The sequence below is a fragment of the Phocoena sinus genome, chromosome 5, assembly GCF_008692025.1.
Source record: "Phocoena sinus isolate mPhoSin1 chromosome 5, mPhoSin1.pri, whole genome shotgun sequence".
NCBI classification, from domain to species: domain Eukaryota; kingdom Metazoa; phylum Chordata; class Mammalia; order Artiodactyla; family Phocoenidae; genus Phocoena; species Phocoena sinus.
The window spans coordinates 48,296,966-48,320,240 of record NC_045767.1 but is presented as its reverse complement, the minus strand read 5'-3'; the positions used below and the strand labels follow the sequence as shown (position 1 = coordinate 48,320,240).

At 38.5% G+C, this 23,275-nt stretch overlaps 1 protein-coding gene across 1 annotated transcript in view; it reads right to left on the bottom strand.

The window, feature by feature from the left end:
- The window catches only part of SLIT2 (slit guidance ligand 2), a 123,152-nt gene that overhangs the window by 4,507 nt on the left and 95,370 nt on the right, over positions 1 to 23,275 (bottom strand). The window contains 5 exon segments of the mRNA XM_032633268.1: positions 4,227 to 4,381; positions 16,283 to 16,413; positions 18,227 to 18,360; positions 18,363 to 18,466; positions 18,576 to 18,713. Coding sequence (XP_032489159.1) covers positions 4,227 to 4,381; positions 16,283 to 16,413; positions 18,227 to 18,360; positions 18,363 to 18,466; positions 18,576 to 18,713 — 662 coding nt within the window.

Here is a 23,275-nt window from a genome sequence, read left to right as displayed (position 1 = left end):
TTCATATTCCAAGAAATCAGGACTATAAAAGAAATTCCTCCAAAACCAGAATTTGCAATCTTTGTGCATATATATATATATATATATATATATATATATATATATATACACACACATATATATATATATATTCCACCAGTGACGGTCATCTGGTAACCCTTATCTGGCAAAACTGAGGAGTCTTTCCATGGCCTAAGCCAGACCCTGAAATAGTTCCTGGATGGGATCCTACACGAGGCAACCATCCAGGTTGCTGCAGGGGAGGAGAGGGAACCAAGGCCTTTAGAGCAGCTGACCTTCCCCCCAGTGCTCACACCATCCCTACCCCTGGACCCTGAGCTACTGGTTGGAGGGTCGAGGCTGGAAAAGACCAGGGCTGTCACTCTCTAGAGGGTTTGTTGGTTATAAAGACCACGAGCCACAGTACTCTACTCTCTGGGTGCTGCCTTGTGGCAGCATCTCCTTTCCCATTTGAAGGAGCTCCATTCGAGGTCTAGCAGGCACCAAAGTCAGATAGCCGCTTATACAAAACCACTAGGCTAGAGGTCAAAGTCTGTATTTTTGGCCTGTGTGCACTTGGGCCAGTCATTTCCCGTCTCTGGTGCTTAATTTTCTCATCTGTAACATGAGTGGATGGACCAGATCAGTTGTTTCCAAGCCCGTCATACATAAGAGCCACCAGAGGGGCGCTGTTGAGAAGGCAGCTTCCCAGGCCCCCATCTCTCCTCACCTGAGATTCTAACCCAGAATGAAGGCGTGGGCATAGAAATTGCAATGTTAACATGCAAGCTCAGGTGACTCTGGTGCAGGTGGTCCTGGTCACATTTTGACAGGTACTGAATTAGTGTCTAGGATTTGAAGGTCATAAGTTCAAGTTTTTAGTCTGTGTGTGTCTGGCCTTGGGAACTGGGTTGCTTTGTAGAGTGGGGTCAAAAGGATGGAATGTTCCATTTCCAGGAGAGGACTAGTGACTGGGAATTCCTTGTTTGGGGGTAAGTTCTTCTACATAGTCATATGCATCCATCCAAAACATGTGGACATTTTTTTTTGTGGCCTCTCCCGTTGCGGAGCACAGGCTCCGGATGCGCAAACTCAGCGGCCATGGCTCACGGGCCCAGCCGCTCCACGGCATGTGGGATCCTCCCAGACCGGGGCACGAACCCGTGTCCCCTGCATCGGCAGGCGGACTCTCAACCACTGCACCACCAGGGAAGCCCAAACATGTGGACTTTAATGTCCACACATTTATGGTCCTTTCTTCAGAGGTTAAAAAAGAACTTCTTCCAAGACTATTTTCAGTTAGTCATGCAACACACATATGTGCACATGTCAAGACTAACTACAGACCCACGAAGTTCCACAGCGGGGAGAAGCAATTAGTAAATGTGTTCCTTCTATTCCCAAACTAACAATGATAAAGGTCTAGCTTTGATTGTAGTAATTTTTAAATGAAAATGTTGATACATCACACATATAGCTACTTTCAGTAGGATATCATGAAGTCAAGAACTATCTTAACTCAACCTTTTCAGGTGCTTGGTAGACTTCTGACCAGGGAACTAAGTCTTAACTGAAAAACAGAAGTAGATCCATGTTTGTTTTCCTTTAGCCTTTCCTCTATGCCATGGACCATAGCTGGAATTCAACCTATCAAACAATAGGTAACTTAGTGGAAAGTTTTTAGCCTTAACAAGCTCTACATATTTCAAAATGACAATAAACGGACCAAGTGTCAACACTGATGTCTTCTGTACAATGGGGGCATTAGGAGAAGATTTGTGATGCACGGAGGGGTCTCTATGTGCAGGTCTTTACTTTTTTAAAAAAAAACCCCTTTAAGTAATGTATGTTCTGGTTGGACAATTATACAGAAAAACGTAAAGATTACATTGCTTTGCATTAAGTAAAGCCTATATCATGGGTAGTTGAAAACCTAAAGGTAGGGAAACCTGCCTCCCTGTTTTGCTAGAAAATACTCCTGCAAGGGCCTAAGGCATGGAATGCATCACCTTTGGGCCATCTTCCTTGGGGAGTGTTCCTGTTTGCAGACTTTGAGAAAAAGGAGAGCTTGTTTACCTTGCTCTCCTTTGCTAATTCAAGTTCTCCTGCTTTTACCATAAAGAATTCAGGGCTGCAGTCTTAGGACTGCATTGTATTTTTAAAATCCGAATTACCCTTGAGACTGTCCTCTGAGTGGGAAGGAAATGAGCCCAGTGTGTTCTCTGGCAGTGCGGCTGGTTGGAAGTGGAAAGAGGCACCATCTGGATTCTTCCAGGCCCTCTACCCTTAGAAGGATTAGCACTTCTCAGTACTAATTTAAAACATTTTTTTCCCCTTTTTGTAAAAATGTTCTGGCCCAAGCACTCCCATTCTGTACTTATTATTTTCTCCACATTCTAAAGGGGTCTTAAAAGATTTAATGAAATGATGTCTAATAAAACATAATAAAATCAAGTGAAGGACAAGTCCAGAAATAAATGAAAAGCCACAGAACTTAGACTGCTTCCTTTTCTGCTCCATGTTAGGAAGGTGAGTGGCAATGCAGGTGGCTTTGGGGTTAGACAGACCTGAACTCAAACGAGGTCTCTATCAACTTGGACATATTCCATGAAGTCCCTTAGGGATTATAAAACAAAAAATCATACCTACTTCCTAAAGTCTCTGCAGGTTAAGACTGTAAAAGCAGCATTGCATTGAGCACACAGCATGTGCTTAGTAAATATGATTTCTTTTCTCTCCAACCACAGGTAACATCTGTGACTTCATCCACACCAAAGCAACTGCCGTTCATGGTAATGCAGGCAAGAATGGACGGCCTTTGCCTGTTAATGAATCCCACAGTGTGATTCCCATGAAGCAAATAGATCAGTCAACTTGCTGCATGGACTTAATATGAGGTACTTTTATTACAAATGTATTATGGTTTCATGAAGATGTGACTGCCTTCCCCACTCCCCTGGCACAGAAGGGATATTTCTTTTTCAGTTTTGTATTCTTCATGCACCTATTAATTTAGTTCTCAGCTTATGGGAGGTGCTCAATAAATATTTACAGAAATGAACCAAAGACTTTCAACTGTTTTAAAAAAAATCAAAAGTCTATCAGTGTTCAGAGTTTCTACTGCTGAAATTATTAAAAACAGAAGTGCTCTGGAATTTCAGGAAATTTCCCAAAATGCTTTTAGGGAAGGCTTTGAGGGGTTAAGAAACTTATGCAGCATCCCAAGGTCGTTACTGTGAAAATAATGATGTGAAGTTCATGAAAATACCTGTCATGGTGAAGAAACTGGTTACATTGACCTGTTCAGAAACTTTAGCTTATTTATCTGTAAAATGAGTTAATTTTATCAGTCAATTCAATGTAATCTAATTCAGTGCAACTCAATTCAAAATCATATGCTTTCTTGGTCCTTTGCCTGAAATTTGAAATTGTGTCTCCAGTATATATTTATTCCTCCAGATAGAGGTAAAAGTACAAGCTCTCTCCATCACAGGTCTTCTCCTCTGAGCTCCTTCAGAAGTTTGCTCAGACTCTATCCCTCATCTATTTACTCATCTGCCTTCATGCAGCTTAAAAATAAAGTCGAGTCTTCACTCTGTCATTCCAGGCCCTAATCCACCTTTCTGACCGTCTCCCTTGTCCATTCACCATAAGGTCTTAGCTAAAGAGAAGTACTTCCTGCTGCCCCAGTACAAGTTGTACGTTTAATTTGCTCATTCATTCATTTGATTTCAGTAATAATTATCCTATCCTGTACATGAGTTCGCAGCTGACAGTAGAGGCATTCCAGCATAGCGACATTTAACTGAAGCTGGTAGTGTTCGCCTCCTTAATAGTGCTGGGGTGGGTCATGCGCTCCTCAGTTTGCATCACACTTGACTCCCCATCTTCTTCATTGTCTGTATTTGACCTCTAACCAGCTTTCTTTTTCCTATACACCAGAACAGTAAGATTAGATTAAATGATGTTTAAATCACCTAGTGTGTGACAGACACAAAAGAAACATTAATGTCCTTCTCCACTCCAACCACACATTTTGTTAGACCCAGAGCCAGGGCTACAACATGGTCTCTTATCACCCATTTAGGGCTCTTTCTTTTCTATCCTTGCTGTCCATCTTTCAATGACTGATCAATGACCATGGCACCAGCATCAACAACTTCAGGATCAGTCTGTGATGAGCATCACAGGGTTTGGGAATCCACGGAATTTGGAAAAGCGCTTACCTCCGACATAGAGTGGGGAGTCAAAATTCAAAGTGGACTGCTTTGACAAGTTGGTGATGATTTTGGGGCTCCCTCCGTCCACAGAGAGGGAGAGACTTTGATCCAGGGCGAGTAGTTCCACAATGTGAAAATTTCCATCATTGATCGTCTCCACGCTATTAAGAAAAAAAGATAACTGATCCTCCAATTTTATATTTATTAAAGAAAAGGAGTTACAATTCAAACTCCAATAAGCTCTTTTTGGGAAAAGATACTCCTATTTAACATTAATAAAGATAAAGGCCAGTAGCTGATTTTAAAATAAAAGATATTTTCAAGGAGATATAATCATTTTTTATTTCTTGGGTAATACAAAATAAGTTTGTTCTCCCATTGGGAGAAGTGGAAATGAATATATTTTATCATTATTCAATCACATTCTCCCGGTATGTAGAAATTCCAAAGCATAATTTATGCATTTGATTTTAAATGTCACTAAAGTTTCATTTGTTCAGATACTGTTACTCCAAATTGCATTCAAAAGACAACTAACTGATACCTGTGCCAAATATACTTTTTAGACATTGATCTTAGGGGATCATTGGTCTCTGCACTCTTAAGCACTACACAGTAATACTTATTAGCACCAAACATACATAGAAATGCAGGAAGAACCAACTTGGCAGGATCACTGCACTTTTTGAAATTTGTTAATTGATAATATACTCTCATTTTCTTTGCATTTTTCAGAAGGATGTCCATCAAATGATATTACTGTGAAGATGATTATGCTCAGTGGAGAGGTGGGAATAATGGATTAAATAGAATGCTTAACATAGTCATGTCTAGGGAGTCTAGTGATGACAATGGTTCTTCAATTTCTCCTCTATAACTTTAGAGGGACAGCTCCAACAATCATTACATCCGCCTTCTTAACAATTTGAGAGGGCTTATGGAAATTCATAAAATGGACAAAAACAAAGAGATTAAGAAACAGGTAACGGAAAATGACAATTGAAAATGAAGTGGGTGCAATTAGCAGGTAGGTGCTATAAGGTTTTAAAGGGTGTCTGTCAACCTAACACAAGTGTTACATCAGGCAAAGATGCAAACAGGACAAATTGAAACAGGAGCAACAAAGAAAACAGGATCAATAGTGAATATTAAAGAACTAATATACTGAGATGTTGACTTGAAAGATTGGAAAAAGGGCTCAAAAAGGGAAATATGGGAACATACTATAAGGAAGATCGTGAATACCTAATAGTCCCTATGCAAGAAGATTGCTTAAATTTCCAGGCACTGATATTTAAATTTGCAAATACGTCAAGCCTGGAAAATAACAGAAAAATGTATAGATATTTCTTCATGGTTCTCACCACAGGAGTCTAATCTTATTCCATCGTTTGCCGACATGGAATAAAATGTTTTTGTGATTTGACAACAATATAAACCATTCTGCAGAGCTGTGAAAACACCTGAAGTTCTCTGGTGTTAAGTAGTTAAAAGTGTCCACGTGTGCAGGAATTTTTAATAACCTGTTTCAGATATCATCTTTAAAAAAATAAATGTTAGACGTGCCAATCAATATTTTTGCATTTTACACATTTAATTATCCCAACACTTGATACCACTAAAATCAACAGAGGAAACAATATACAAGGAAAATACTTTCTAAATAAAGTTGCATACCAGATGTTAGTGGTCTTAAATAATACCAACTACTGGTTAAACATACATATTTTAGAATCAGATAAGCCTGGATTTGAATGCTGGTCTTGCATTTATTAAATGTTTGACCTTAGATAAGTAACTTAATTGCTAATAAACTTCAACCTTCTCTTCAGTAAATGCTAACAAATATTCCCCCCTCCTGTGGTTAATTTGAGGTCTATCCCTATGAAATGATTTTTTAAAATGCAGAACAAAACATCTAGCCTATAGAAAGTGCAAAGTTAAACACTAGATATTAGTATCATCACCGTCATCATCATTACCACCACCACCACTGTCATCATATAAATAATCCAGTACTACTTCAGAATCTTCTTCAAGAAGAAATTAGTCAGGCTTTGTTTTTAATATTAATTGTAAGATAATGCTAAAGACCGGCAGAAATATAATAACTTCATTGGGGACATATCCAAATTACTAGAAGTTTTAAGTAAAACATTAATATAAAGATATACATAGAGAAGGTGGTAGTCAATTGCTTTTTCCTGTCATCATATACAACTCTTTAAGTGGTTTTATATGAATGCTCTGTGAACAATGACCTTATTTAATTTATAAATATTAATAGTGGGTCCCCCTTTTCCCTCTACAGTTGCAAAGAAAAAGACTCATTTGTACTAGGGAACTGGTTCTTGGTCACACATCAGTCTTAGGCAATTGATCTAGGTATGTCATTGCTGATGATGATGTTTGGTGCAGTGTAACTGAAAGGTTTAATACCTTTAAAGTTCTGCACACTCTAAAGCAGTGCTTCAGCTGGGAAGCTGGAGGTAGGTAGCTTCATTATTAACTCATTTTACTTCCTACTCCTTTATTCCTTTCTTTTCTTTTTTCTTTCTTTCTTCCTTTTTTTTTTTTTTTTTTGTTTCCTGAGTACATGTCTTTAATTCCCACTAATTGTAAGCTCCTTTAAATCAGGGGCCCTGTATTATTTATTTCTTCCTTAATGTATCCAGTAGTGTCTGATAAATAGTAGATGCTCAATAAATGTATGTTAAGTAAATTAAAGATAGGGGAGTTGTATTAAGAATAACATATAGGGCTTCCCTGGTAGCGCAGTGGTTGAGAGTCTGCCTGCCGATGCAGCGAACACGAGTTCGTGCCCCAGTCTGGGAAGATCCCACATGCCACAGAGCGGCTGGGCCCGTGAGCCATGGCCGCGTACCGCAAAAAAAAAAAAAAAAAAGAATAACATATAGAGTTTATTTAGTAATACTAGTTGGATTACAGTTATAGATAGTCAAGATCCTCCAGGCATACTTAGGACAGGACATCCAAAAGATGCATTTTATTAAAAAATTTGGAATTTTCAGTGGTGATATCCTGAAAGATAATGTTGGGAGGTAAGTCTTGCTCAGCTTATCCTAGCTCCTGTCAGATGTGTGACACTGAGTTACTGTGACTTCAGGTAATTTTTCTCTGCTTTCTTTTCCTCACTAGGGAAATGCAAGTAATAAGATCAAAGAATTGCACAGCACCTACTATGGGGCAACTTCACATGCATTAACTCATTTAAGACTCACAACGCTAAATTTGGGCACTTAGGGTACCCAAGATGGCACAGCCAGTGGCTAAACAGATTTGAAGCCAGGTTGTCTGGTTCTAGAGTACGTGCTTTTAACTATTATCCATCACTTTTTTTTTTTTTTGCGGTACACTGGCCTCTCACTGTTGTGGCCTCTCCTGTTACGGAGCACAGGCTCCGGACGCGCAGGCTCAGCGGCCATGGCTCACGGGCCCAGCCGCTCCGCAGCATGTGGGATCTTCCCGGACGGGGGCACGAACCCGTGTCTCCTGCGTCGGCAGGCGGACTCTCAACCACTGCGCCACCAGGGAAGCCCTATCCATCACTTTTAAAATAAAAAACCTGAAGAGTATCTAGTGCTGTACAAATGGCATGTGTTTGTTCTCACCAGTAGCCAGCCTTTAATAGATGATTTCTCTCCCAAACAGCCCAGGAATAAAGCTCTATGGAAAAAAATCTTATATGATGGTTGCACAACTTGGTACATTTACTAAAAATCATTGAATGCATATGAGATATACAGATTTGAAACTTGTTTTTGGCTTCTCTTTTCCCAATTATAAGTGAAGTTCACACTGACTACACTTTTCTCCTCCCAAAAGCTTTCAATGTCTAATCTGATGATTCCAGAACTTGGTAAGAGTTACCGCTGAGCTTAATTCGGTTTATATTTCTCAGAATTAAGTGAGGCTTTTCCCAGGCTTTTAACAGATAAGTATTGTGAAATTAATATTTTTAGATTCTTTGGTTTTAAGATGGTATTGTGTGTATGGGGCCTGAAGAGAATATGGCAGAGCTAAGAGTACTCTAAATTGGTGTTTTATGCTGTCTCCTAAAGCCAGAGATCTGGGGGATGCCCAGGAGTCCTTTGTTTATATACCCTTTCAAAATAAAAGCAGTGGTTGACACACCAGTTGTTGCAGAATAAAACTAAGACATCATCGATTTTACAGTCTATCACGGTCATCTCCTACCTATCCACCTGCAATGTGTAACATCCTTCTGGGTCCTGACAAGTACTGACAAACACTCACTGCTCCCTAGGGAACTATATACTCCATGACTCACAAAAGTCGCAAGTGAACCACTTAACAGTGAGCCTTTCCACTAGGAAGATAAATTGCATTTACTACCTTTATTATGTAATTCAGTTTTACTACACTCATCTATTACCTGAGATTTTGTTTTCTTGGATTTCTAAATGGATGTGTGAAAACAAAGCCGTTACTCAATTTTCTCTTGGTTTGCTATAGAAAAAGAGTTTAAAAACTTGGGGCTTAAAAGAAGAGTGGCTCTAAATTGTCTTTGATTGTCTTTATGTCTTCAGGACTCATTAACAATGATATTGTTATATTTCTATCTCAATTGTAAATCTTAGGTATTTCAGTGGAGTCAAGATAAATAGTTCACTTTGCTTATGTGAACTCCTGCTTTTTTGCCAAGTATTTGTTGGCATATTCTGTGCAATAGAATAGGAATAAAAAACTAGACAAATTCAACTGGCCACCTCATTTTGATATGTCTGGTCTAAAGATGCTTCATTTGTGAAGTGTGGATGCTAACAAAAAATTTCCCTGCCCACTTCTTTGAGTGGAAGGAATGGGAAGCCAAGTGGGATTAAAGGTATTTATGTATTAGCATAAGAGTTTTCAGAAGAAGGTTTTATAAAATAATTTATCAAGTAAAGTTGTATTTTGAAGCAAATTACAGATCTTCCTGAACTTACGATGGGCTTAAGTTCCAATTAACCCATTGTAAATTGAAAATATGGTAAGTCAAAAATGCACTTAAAAGAAATGCACTTAATACACTTAATCTACTGAACATAATAGCTTAGCCTAGCCTGCCTTAAGCATGCTCAGAACACTTACACTGGCTTACAGTTTGCCAAAATCATCTAACACAAAGCCTATTCTATAACAAAGTGTTGACTATCTCATGTAATTTATTGAATACTGGACGGAAAGTGAAAAGCAGAATGGCTGTCTGGGTGCAAAACGGTTGTAAGTGTATGGGGTGCTTACCCTTGTGATCGTGTGGCTGACTGGGACCTGAGGCTACTACTGCCCAGCATCGTGAGAGAGCGTCCTACTGCATATAGTTAGCCCGGGAAAAAAATCAAAATTCAAAATTCTAAGTATAGTTTCTACTGAATGCATATTGCTTTTGTACCATCATAACGTTGAAAAATCGTAAGTGGAAACATCGTAAGTTGGGGACCTTATGTATGTAATTTAAATAAAAATGCACTAAAATAGAAAGAGACTTCACATTTGAACATATGGTAAGAGTCACATGTAGGGCAACAGTATTTGCACTTGGGTATTTATTCTTCAGTATCTGGGTATCCAAGCATGAAGAGTATCCTTAAACCCCAGCATTACCAATTATTGTACTCTGTGCCTAGTACTCGACTAGGCACTTTACATTAGTTGCTTCCAAGTCTCCCCATGAAATGGAAGCATAAAGGGTGAGGTAAATTGCTCAAAGTTGTGAAGCTGATAAAAAGTGGTGCCGTCTCATACAGCATAGTCAAGAATGGCTGAGTGTTTGTCATGGAAATGGTCTGTCTTTCCAATGAGACTAATTGTTTTTTTTTTTTTTTTTTCCTAACATAAGCTTGTAAGTTGCATAACCCGGAGACTGTGTAGCCAACCAACCTAACAGTCTGTGGGGGGAAAGTCCCCTGAAGTCGTGCAGGTTCCCTGAATACTGAAACTGAGGAAGGCATGGTACAGTACTGTACCTTTGTAACGTGTGCACCTGATTTCTTAATTTTTAAATAGTAGTCGACTATGTTTCCAAAGAAACTATCTGGTTTGGAAAATGACATTAATTTGAACCTAAAGAAAGAAGCATACAATTGTCATTAACGATTTTTAAAAAAGTTTCTGCCCATCTAGATGAAAAGAAAGTCATTTTGAAGGGCAATCAATGAACAGTTTAATTGAGAAAATAATGTGTTACTCTATGCCTGTCTGAGGGACTACCGCTGATGTTGGCTTCAAGTTTGGGCTGTCATTCATTCATTCATGGCACTACTACCCCGTCCCTCTTTATGCTATCCTCCAAGCACTGTAACAATTAGGCACGTGTGCCGTATTCTACATTCATTCACTTGTTGGGCTGCTAACGTCGTCTTTGTCTGCTGATTAGATCTCTTAGCAGGGTGCAGGCAAATGTTTAACAACTGGCTCTCTGTAAAAAGAATGAGTCTGGATTTGTATCATTTGCTGATTACTATGGCAGAAATTACTCTCAACAAGGCCGCATCAAACAGAGGTCTTAGAACTTGGATGTGAGAAGTGATGCACACCATTAGCTCTCAGAGCACAGCTCAAATATATTCCTTTTCCATAAATGGTTCTCATATTGTGGTCCCTGGATCAGAGCATCACCTGGAAACTTGTAGAAATGAACATTTGGGGCTTATCAGAGATCTGAATCACAAACTAGAGGTGCAGCCCAGTACTCTTATTTTAACACACCTTTCAGGTGATTCTGGTGCTAGCTCTACACCACTGCCTGTATGCCTGGCCTTGTTAGCAGTATACATGGCTACAGGAAAGCACGATCTTTGCTCAAATGTAAGAAGTAAAATGAGACAATGTGCATGCCACTTTAGTTCTACTGGAAAATAAACAATTACTACATTTGGGTTTTCTTAAATGCACATCTTTGTTAACTACTACCTCTAAACATAATTCCATGAAATAACAGTTCTCATATCAATTCGTTTGAGACAATAATTGACATCTAAGGTCAAACATTTAATTTTTAAATTTTTTTTTCCTTTTCTTTTTGGTTTTGAGGCTCTGAAATTTAGATGTGGCACAGTGGGAAAGAACATCTTTGTTCCCAGGGTCTAGGGTCTCAGCCAGGACCATTCAAATGGCTGGGACCTGGAACAGCTGGGAGCTGGTAGGGCATAAGATCAAACATTTTAAACCAAAAAATATACTACAAGAGAAACAATAATAATGGATGACATTTTCCCCTAATTTAACAGATTTCATTTTACTAAAATAAACAAAATCCTGGACATATATACACTACCAAACGTAAGGTAGATATCTAGTGGGAAGCAGCCACATAGCACAGGGAGATCAGCTCCGTGCTTTGTGACCTCCTGGAGGGGTGGGATAGGGAGGGTGGGAGGAAGGGAGATGCAGGAGGGAAGAGATATGGGAACCTATGTGTATGTATAACTGATTCACTTTGTTATAAAGCAGAAACTAACACACCATTGTAAAGCAATTATACTCCAATAAAGACGTAAAAAAAAAAAAAAAACAAAAAACCCCACAAAATCCATTTCCATCAGTGTTGAAAATTAACCAGGCAATTGAAACGAGGCACCTGATATATGACATTACTCCCATATGTGATGCTCCAATAGCACATTAGATACTGCATAATTTGGGAAACAAAGTTTTACCAAGGTAAATCTTATATAACATAAAATCATGCAATTAACTGAACTCAAATTCTCTGTTGTAAGGATATGTAAAAATATCCCCTTTTAAAAACATCAGTGTGGTTTTTTCTGGCCACATCATGTGGCTTGTGGGATCTTAGTTCCCTGACCAGGGATTGAACCCAGGCCCTCGGCAGTGAAAGCACTGAGTCCTAACCACTGGACAACCAGGGAATTCCCTAGTGTGATGCGTTTTTAATAAAGTTATATAAAGTGGAAACACATCAAGATTTGAAAATTTAATTCAACCAAAATATTTATTAAGCTACTTATGGGAAATCTCATGGCAACAATATTATTGATGGATTTTGTTGTAATGATGGAGAAGTAGTACTTTTCATTAGAGTACGTATTCTAATAAGGCCTGAGCAAGGATAGAGGCATTTAGATGAATGCCAGAAAATTAGTAAGAGCAGAATTAAGACTTGGACAAACTTCAAATTGAAGGTGAAAGAAAAAGGTTAAGAGTAACTTCATTTCACCTAAGATGACCAAGAAGATGGTGATACCTCTCAATGAAATTAGGAATGTACCAGGGTGAAGCAAAGGAAATGAACTTAGTTTTGGACATTCTGAATTTATGATCCCAACAGCTAGTAGTACTGCTTACTATTTGGTATGCCTTATTCTAAATACTCCACATGTATCAAATCATAACATTCTTACCACGATCCTGCAAAGATGGAACTATGATTTATTATTTCCATTTACCAGGTGAGGACCAGAGAGCTTATGCAATCTGCCCAAGACACACAGTTAATAGATGGCAGAGCTGGGACTTGAATTAAGGCAGACTGTCTTTAGAGCACCTGGTCTTTTCTATTACTTCAATTTTAGTATTGAGTTGTAATGACATTCAAATGGTTCAAAAATCAGAATGATATAAAATGGTATTTATACACAAGTTGTGCCTCAGCCCCACTCTTTCCTCTCTATCCCAAGTTTTTTCCTTATGGAAGTACATGGAAATAAAAACACATATACTTATTTACCCACCTTGGACACTGTTCTGCCTTACTTTTTTTTTTTATATACTGAGCAATAGACCTTGGAAATCTTTCAATATCATCGATAGAGAACTTTCTTGTTCCCTCTTTCCCTCTCTCACTCCCTCTTTCTTTTTAACAGCACATTCCATTGTGTGGCTGCCCCGGAGTTATTTAATTAGAAACTTGGGTTGTTTCCTAACTTTTGTTTTTACAACCTCTGCCACAGTGAATTACCTTGTGCATATGTCATTTCTATGTCATAGGTATAACTTTAGGGTAAATTCCCAGTAGTGGGAAAGATGTTTCCAAATTGCTCTCCATAGAAATTGTAAACAACATGTACTTCCAGTGTCAATGTATGAGAAGAGAGGATTTACTTTCAACTCTTGCTACACTCCAGAAAGAGACACCAAAAAGATTTTCCTCTCTTGCTAGAAGGGAGACGGGAATGAAGACAAAGTGAGTGAGGAGTGAGGACAGAGCTGAGTGTAGAATTAAATCCTTGTAGTGAATTGATGGGGCAGGTGTTACATTATTATTTACAGATATGGATTCTGAAACACATAAAAATTAAAGACCTTGCTAAAGTTTATATATAGTAATTGCTAAGCCTAGCTTTGCACATACATCTCAGCCACTATGATTATTACTTGTTAAAAACTAGATTCTCCTGGTGTGTTGAAATAATTTAATGTTCTCAGTAGCCTCTATTTCACAAAAGCATTTAAAAATGTCAACTGAATACTACTATATTCATATATTATATATATACATATATATATAGTATCCATATATTATATCCACATCAATCAATTATCTCTCTATCTGCATTCTCGGTGATTGTTGCTTCTTTTCTTTAACTTAAAAATAATGCACTGGGACTTCCCTGGTGGCACAGTGGTTAAGAATCTGCCTGCCAATGCAGGGGACACGGGTTTGATCCCTGCTCTGGGAAGATCCCACATGCTGCGGAGCAACTAAGCCCGTGAGCCACAACTACTGAGCCTGCGAACCACAAGTACTGAGCCCACGTGCCACGACTACTGAAGTCCACGTGCCTAGAGCCTGTGCTCCGCAACAAGAGAAGCCACTACAATGAGAAGCCTGCGCACTGCAACGAAGAGTAGCCCCCACTCACCGCAACTAGAGAAAGCCCACGTGCAGTAACGACCCAACGCAGCCAAAAATAAATAAATTTCTTTAAAAAAATAAAAATAATGCACTAACTTTTGTTGATTGTTGGCCATAAACTAAAAAGCAATAAATAAATAAAAGTTATGTTTGCTCTGGACCTTATAACAGATGTCTCCATTAGATGGTCTGCAAGCAGAAACATCTACTTCTGGTTCATAACAAAAACTGTGTGATGTGATATTATCCTTTTTTATAGATGTTACAGGGTATACTCTATTGTTAGGCAAAAATGGTAATGAACATAAACTCAAAATAAGCTCTTTAGAGTAAATCCTCATTTGGATATAATCACTTGGGTTTTTACAACTTATCTAGAAACATTTTAAGTACATTTTATGTGAACACTAGCTTTAGTAAGTCAACTCAAAGAACTTTCACTATGGTTCCTGACAGTTCTATGCTGTTTCATTGCATAAAACAAAACAAACAAAATACCAAAAATGAAAATGAACCATAAGATCAATATTCTGAAATCTTTTCATGAGCTGAAACAAACTGAGGCTATAACATTTAAGGCCTAGCAACATTTAAAATATTGGCACTAATTCATCACCATTTAGAGATGAAGTAACTATTGTATTCTGCTTGGAAACCAATAAGTATGTGTTTCTTTCCATGCTCTAAATATTCCCAAGTGGGTTAACTTACCACCAAAAGGGCTTACTGAATTCCATTCATGGCTACAATGGGCATCCAATTTCCCAGAACCGTTATGAAAGATTAAATAACATGTGAAGCACACTGAAAATATATAAGTATAATATCAAGATCATAAAGGCCAGTATCTCCATTTTATGTCTTCATCAATGGCCACAAACTTTTACCCAGCATGTTTGGGCTACAAACGTGTTTTGTTTGCCACATATGGTATTTTAAAAAAGTGTGAATCCATACTGAAGAAGGGAAAACTTTATATTTAGAAAAGCCAAATTTCTGTCTTTTCTTGAAAAATCACAAGTTCTGGCAAAACCTGGGCCCACATTTTCACATGGCAGCATTCAGGGAGACCTGAGCAGATGTAGTCTAGTCCAGTTTTGACAAAGATTTGCTTTTAGTTCACTCCGGTCATAACCACTCCTATTATATTGCCAATACCAAGGCTATCTGTAACAGGGGAGTGCTTCTCTAAAAGCTTAAAATCTTTTCAAGAATAAAAGGATGAGAGAATATTCTTTTCTTGCAATTAGCCAGTTCAGTTCATTTAAGATATGTGCCTGGAAAAACGGACTGCCTATGACTTTGTGACCTTTCTCTAAATGGTAGCAGTTATTCGTACATGTGAAGAAATCAACTAGGTAATGTCTGCAGGGCGACTGGTGTTGAGATGCAACAGAGGGGCTCTGAAGGTTAGTCTTATGCAAAAAACACACTTTCAGGAAAATCCCACCCCGTGAATCCCACCCCATTCACGTCTTCAATATATCATCAATACCATAATATTATTATAAAACTTCCAACAGAATGATCAGATAATACACATCTTGTAGCTGCCCATTGGCAAGCTTCCTAAGGGCAGGAGCTCTGTTGCTGAAAGCTTAGAACAGTGCCTGGTGCATAGTAGGTGCTCGATAAATATGTGTTGCATGAATAGTAACTTTAAATTTGTCCCTGTGCTGGGTATCCTGCAGCTGTTTCTCTAGGGCTACTCTCCACCTGTCTTCAGCCTGTTCTGAGCCCTGGGAGGCTCATGTATGAGCTATATTACTGAGATCACTGGGTTCCTTGTTTTCTGGCATCTGATTTGGCCAGAGGGAAGCAGGGGTACATGAGATTTTTAGGATCAGGTATTTAAAACCCTGGTTCCTTCCCTGAGCTCCTGTCACGCAGTCCTCTCCACAATTCCCTTTCTGAGCATCGATTTCCATAACTGCTGCCTCCCCTCTCTCTTTCAAGCCCATGGACACTAGCAGTATACCTAGTTACTAGCTCCAGATTACTATACTGTCCCAACCAATCTTTGTACAGTCCTCTTATAAATCTCTCCTTAATTATCCAACTTGAGTATGCTGTCTGTTACTGCCAGGCCTCTAACACACCTATCATAAAGTCTGCTGTAGCCAAATTATTCCCTCCCCTCCCCATGACACAATAAGAGAGGAGAAGCAGTTCTGCATTAAGCAATTATTTTCACCTTTACCAGTAACTGACAGATCTTCACCTGTAAATGGCAGAAGCTGGGTGGGAGCCGGTGTCATAGCTGGCACGAACACGTCCCCGGTAGAGCTCTACGGCGATATGGTCTTTGTCACCCTTATACAAGAGGATTCCACTATCTTCATCTGTGGCAATCTAGTGGGAAGTAACCTTGACATTAGTAGGACAAACAGTCATCCAGACATATTTCATTAAGAAGAAACAAGACTTCTTAGTAATGAGTTTTTTACTATGGTTTATTTCTTCTTTATGGCTCTGATAAAATACTAATGCACATTGAAATGATTACTTGAAAGATGACCTATTCCTGGATTACTCTGTTGCAAATAAATTCATAAAGAACTTCAAAAAGCTCTTTTTACATTCATGAACTTATATATTTATTCTCTTTCTGCATATTGGCAATGATAAAGCTTAAAGATTCATGTCCTATGAAATATGCAAAAACAAGGACATCACATAATTTATACTTCAGCAAATTAAAATTGAAAGATATTTTCCATATCATTAGAGTCCACAGTGTTTAAAGTAAATCAAGCTTTCCCCCTTAGATATCAAACTATATTGTCTAAGCAGAGAATGATAAAATCTAATCAGGAACAAAATGATCACATTTCCGTTCTGTTAAAAAGAACAATAAGAAGTACTGGGCTTCCCTGGTGGCGCAGTGGTTGAGCGTCCGCCTGCCGATGCAGGGGACGCGGGTTCGTGCCCCGGTCTGGGAGGATCCCACATGCCGCGGAGCGGCTGGGCCCGTGAGCCATGGCCGCTGGGCCTGCGCGTCCGGAGCCTGTCCTCCGCAACGGGAGAGGCCACAGCAGTGAGAGGCCCGCGTAAACGCATAAAAAAAAAAAAAAAAAAAAAAAAAGAAGTACTTAAGTACCATCACTGAGTGTGCTTAGAATTTCTTTTTCTGGAGATTTTCACGTTACCTGCTTTTTGCTCCTGTTATTGGCTTTATTTATGGCATATGTGAAATGTGACTGCATTGAGCAAAGATGGATTTTTCATATTACATGTTAAATTATGGTGTGACCAGGGAAAAACCTCTGGTTTTATCCTTCTTTCTGACTTTTCCGGGCTTCTGAAGGACCAGCTCAGTAAAAGTTAGGACTTAAGCCCGAAACACCACTGGGTACTTTTCATAACAAGACAGGTGGCAAATGCTGGAAGGTAGGGGCCAGGCTTTTTTTAAAGAAGGCTGGTTCTGCCTTCCAGGGTCCCATTCCTCAGGACTTCTCAAGAAGCCCCTGCCCCTCACTGAGGTGCCAGGGTAAACCAAATATGAAATGGGTTTTATAGGAAATTGGTTACACTTCTTTGAATTCAAAACAAAACAAACATGCAGCCCCAATTTGCCCCAGGTACCCTAAATTTATCACACTAATCTAGCCTAATCTTGTCTATAGGGGTTTGAATGATTTGCTCAAAGGTACACGGTGACTTGGTGGAAAGACTTATGATAATACTTGAGTTTGTTAATTTCACGTCGAAGTTAAAAGACACCTGCTGACACTTCTGCCAAGGTGTGTTCTGTCTCACCTGTGCTGTTCTCAGCTGCAGGTTTCCTAATGAAAGCTTCCCCAGCGCCCGCCCCCTGCTACCGTGCAGAACCTGAACTGCAGAGCCATAAAAATAAATGAATAAAATGCCATTACCTGAACGCAAAACAAAGAGAGAGATTTTGTTGCTTTGTCTCTGTGTGTGTGGTTTTATATGATCAAGTAGTGAATAAAAATACCTAGTGCCCATTTAGTTTTGAAAGACACAAATGTTAGAGAGAAGAATAGAAGCTTTTCATACAAGTAGCATTTTCTGTCATTGTGCTACGCAGTATATAACTGTCTATTTAAGAAATAATATCACTCACAAACCACCACGTACGTTTATATTTGGCAGCTGAATTAGTTTAAAATGAGATTAGCTCTTGGTAGTGGGGGAATCTTACCTGAAGAGTGATGTTTGTTTGAGGCCGAACCTTGGCAGAAGGGATCTGAAGATAAGACTCTTTGTTTACAAAGTTCACACTGACCAATTTTTCACACTTCTCTCCCTGGTAGCCCGGCAAACACTGGCATATTGCTCATTTATCCTGATGATGCACTGAGCTCCATTCTGACAATCAAAATTATCACAGGGGCTGGTACGCGGGAGAACCATGGGTGGAGAAAACTCACAAAACAAGCCACTGAAGAGTAAACAGAGAAAATACTTAATTAGACGTTACTTAATTGCCAATATGAATTAAGCCCTGTTAGCACCTAGCTCTAAATACAAATGTGTACTTGCACTTTTACCTGTAACCTTCGGGGCAGATGCATGTATAACTGTTCACTGCATCAGTGCAGTGGGCTCCGTTTTTACACTTGTTATCTTGGCAGTCATCAAAGTCAATGTCACAGTGTTCGCCTATGTATCCTGGCGTGCAGTCACATCTGTTTGAACAAGCAGGTACATAGTTTCAAACCCAACTGAGCCAAAATAAGTAAAAGAGTTGCATTTCATCTAGGAAACAACTGGTGCTGTCTTTGCAAAAACATATTTAGAACAGGCTCATAAAGTTTAAAAATTAACAGATGCCTAGAAAATAGTACTGATCTGCAAAGCATGCCATGGTTTCTCACTGTGATCTCTCAGAGGAACAGCAATTTTCCCTGTCTGACGACAGTGAGCAACCACAATCCAAATAAGAATAGACTAATCACACCAGGTTTGTCCCTCCCTTCTTCCCCCACTTTATCTGCCCGTGGTGTCCTCTATTTTCAGCTGTCTAATTCATTTGAGCTGCTGACATGGTAGAAGTGCTGTGTCGTAAAATTTATTAAGAATATTAAGCATATTTTAAGAACAATTAACATTTAAAATTTTCCAACAGAGACTGGGTGCATTACAGTAAAGTATAATTTTATGAAAAGCAAATATGTTAGCATTGGATACCCTAATTCACCATGAATCCAGATTATCGTTATGGCAGAATGGGGGCTGACCTAACTGGGTGGGGCAGGGGAACTGATACAAAATTCCTGGGGCCCATCCCCGGACAGCTTTTCAGCCTGTTCACTCTGGTGGTGTGGGACAGAAGGGGTCTCGGCTGCACTGATGGTGAAGAACCAGGGATAATAATACAGCTGATGTTCTTTGAGCACTTTGTTTCAGGCCCTGTTCTAATCATTTTGCATCAGGGACTCATTGAATTCTCTCCACAGCCCTGTGACATCAGTGATACCATGACTCCACTCTACAGGTGAGGAAACAAGGCACAAATTGGTTAAATGTCTTGCCCAAGGACATCTAGCTTGTACACAGCCAGGAACTGGACCCAAGCAATCTGACAAGAAAGTCTGAATATCTAACCACTGCTCTGTACCGTTAGATAATTGATTACTCAGGGTTCCCTTTAAAATCTCTTTCACCAGTGCTGACCATTGGAATGTCTAGCTATGACACCAAGGATGCGGGATTTTAAGGGTGCCCAAGGAAAAGCAATATGGCACATGCAGTGGTTATTAAACTCTGCCTTGTGGAGCAATAGGGGACCATGGAACCCCCAAAGATATGGCCATAGACGGGGAGGGGGCCTCTGTCAGCTTCCCTCTGCACTGCCCCCCCCAAACAATACTCTCCTGCTGTGATTCATTAGTTTTACACATTGGGCTTCCATAAGTGTTTCTGTTTGAGGTTTAAGAAAGGGTTCACTGACTTTAAAAAAAAAACAAATAAACCAGGAAATTATGTTTTAGTCTTATAGAATTTGCACTTTGCAATTAGGCAGAAGAACTGTATTCATATTCTGGTTTCATCCTTAAGTGTATGTAATCTTGACTACATTACTTCATCTCTCTAAGTGTTCCTTTCCTCATCTATAATATGTATATAATAATTTCCATCTCACAGGTTTGTTAAAAGATTAAATAGAAACACTATCTGTAAAATAATTACTATAGTAGTTAATATATAATGCATGATCAATAAATGGTAGGTTTAAAAAATAATTCTATGTAAGTTTTTATAATTCTAAAAAAGTATTTATGGTTTAGACTGTACTAATTATTCAGTTTTCTATTTCAAAGCCATTAGGATTTAAGTGAATGAGGATAATTAAAAACACCCCAGTGAATGTGGATATTATTGAATGCCAAGGGTTTTGCCTAAAAATGCAAAATCAGGATTTAAGAGTTACTGGAGAAACGATGAATTAATAAGATAAATGGGAGTATATACCCTCTAAGGGTAACACAGACTTTTAGCTCTGTGTGTATGAATTAAGAAATAAAATGAGCTCACTGCATCAGCATGCTTGCTCTAGAGCCGGTGGTTTTTACGCTAAATCGTAACAAAGCAAACAAGTCTGAAGTTAAGTGGATTCTAAGCGGCCACAGACATTCTCAAAAAGATGGACGGGGCCTGAGAAAAGGGCTTCCATCAATGTTAATTTGACCAGAGCTGCTCAAGTACAGAGCTTTAAAAGAAAGAAGAAATGCTTTGAAACACTCTGAATTATTTACCTGAGAAAAGAAATCAAAGTAAAAGATAAGAGAACCACGTATTCACCATAGTGGCTGTTTAAGAGCTATTTTATATTTTTTTCTCTACAGATACTGTTTTCCGAGCCCATTAGGACTTGGAGTCACATTATGAGACCAACATTTTTGTCTTTCTTTGGCTCCTTAGACCGAGTTTCAAAACAGGAAGAAAATATTTAATTAAGAATTTCTTAAAGCTTGTATTATCAATAAAAGGTATCACATTCCCTGAACTCTGGCAAGGAGTGAGGAAGAAAGCAAAGAATATAAAATATACCGTTTAGAAGCCCCAAAGCTGAATAAGTAAGATGCATGCTTGAAAATACTGCTTATGGCATATCATGATCTAAAAATATCTCAAAACAATTTAGGAGATTGATGAGGTATATAATAAAGCAAGAAAAGTAAAACCAGCTCTGTTAGCTTAGTAGTAAGAAAATGTAGCTGAAGTTAACAGTACATCTTGTCCAAACAATATTTGTCAGTAGAAATTTTCTTTAGCAGCTTCATATAGTCTTGGTTTTTAAGTCCATTTATTTTTTGCAACTCCCTTTGTCACAGTGTGTGATTATTTATAATATGGGAGTAATACCAAATGCTATGACTTAACCTGTTTCCTGCTAAACTACATAAAACTCACAAATTACTGCTGAAAACAATGGGTTCCCAAATCAGCTAATCCATAATCCAGTAAGATGCACTATAAAAAGTGTACAATTTAACTGATAGTAATAGAAGATACTGAATTAACCGTTAGTCTTTTTGAAGATGAACTACTCAGTTTTTAATGGTTTCCGGTAAGTGTTACTAATACTTCATCTTGTAATTACAATGCACAAAGCTTATCCAGCAGATAGGCAGTTCTGGAAAACCATCTGCTTTACTGGCCAATTTCTCTAAGAAATGATAACAGTTGTTACCTAAATGACTGACGTTCAATTTGCCAAATTCACTGTGTGCAGATCAAAGACAATATGAATTAAAATAAATGCAATACAGGATTTGGTATAAAATAAAGATTTCAATAAGACTTTTGTTTTTTCCACAGAGGGTTGTAAACTAAAATATGATGAAAAATAGAATCAAATAGATTCATTTCTTTCCCAAAAAGGCATCAAATGGAATCAGCAAGGGCAGCAACTGAATCTGTATATTCTAAAATAATGAATTTTAAATCAAATTGGATCAAAAACTGTTCTCTAAATAAAACTTGAGAATAAATATTTTATTCTGATTGGTCTTTGAAATCCAGGTGTGGTCAGGTGATAATGACCCCACCTCCCATTCAAGTAAGAATGTCTGATAATCTGTTGACAAGTATTAATATGTTAGAGTCCCATGGGAAAAGAATTTGAAAAAGAATAGATACATCTATATGTATAACTGAATCACTTTGCTGTACACCTGAAACTAACAAAACATTGGAAATCAACTACACTCCAATATAAAATAAAATTTAAAAAAATGTTAGAGTCCCAGCTCTAATCCCATCTACTCTTATAAAACTGTTCCTGACTGGAGTAATTTTTAATTCTCTGAATCCTATGGCAACTAAGCCTGAGTCATGTCACTGAGAAGATAAAGAATGCGAGAGTGAGTAGCTATAAAGTGCCACAAAAACATAAGATGGTAACATTACTCGTGCCCTGACCCATGGCAGGTGCTCAATAAATATTGGGTAAAGAAACCAGTAATGCTATTTGCTAGTTGTCTCTTGTAGGCACAACTCAACCTGAACACTACAGTGTCATTTCTGAGAACCCAGGTCACCTTCTGTAACAAACCAACAGTAATGGTCATAAAGTATAAAGCTTCTTAGAGATAACCTGCACTAGAACAGTCACCCAACTGGGAAGTATAAAACCCAGCTCCAGCTCTGCCAGTGAATAACACTGAGACCTCTGGACAGCCACCGACCTCTCTTGGTTGTGGTTTCCTCATGTTTAAAGTGAAGAATTTGGACCAGATGATTTCTAATCTACGGCCTAAGAAGAGAAGTTGCTGTTGATAGACCCTTAAAATATTTCAGAATTGTGGCAAAGGAATCATTTCATTTGATACCAAACGTACTTCAGGAAGATTGCTACCTGGTGTGACTGTGTGTTTTATCATCCCACACAACACACACGTGTGTGAAGGAGACACTATTAATAGTTACACTGAGACAACAGGCATAGACGGATATTGTACTGAGGCAACCTGGGACATATGGTCACTCTGTCTTCCTCCTCTTGGGTAAAGTATTGTTGCATAAGAAAACATTTTCAGTTACATTAAATGAAACTCCCTATTTTACCACAGACTTCAATTCAGATAATAAAGTTCCTAGTAGATATTATGAATTTATTTGGCCTCCAAATAACTTTAATTAAAAATAGCCAAAGGCTATTTTATTTCATACATGACTTCCCAGGAAAAGTCACAAAACAAAAGGAAACATTTCCTTTTCTTTGGTGTACTAAAAAAGGCCCATG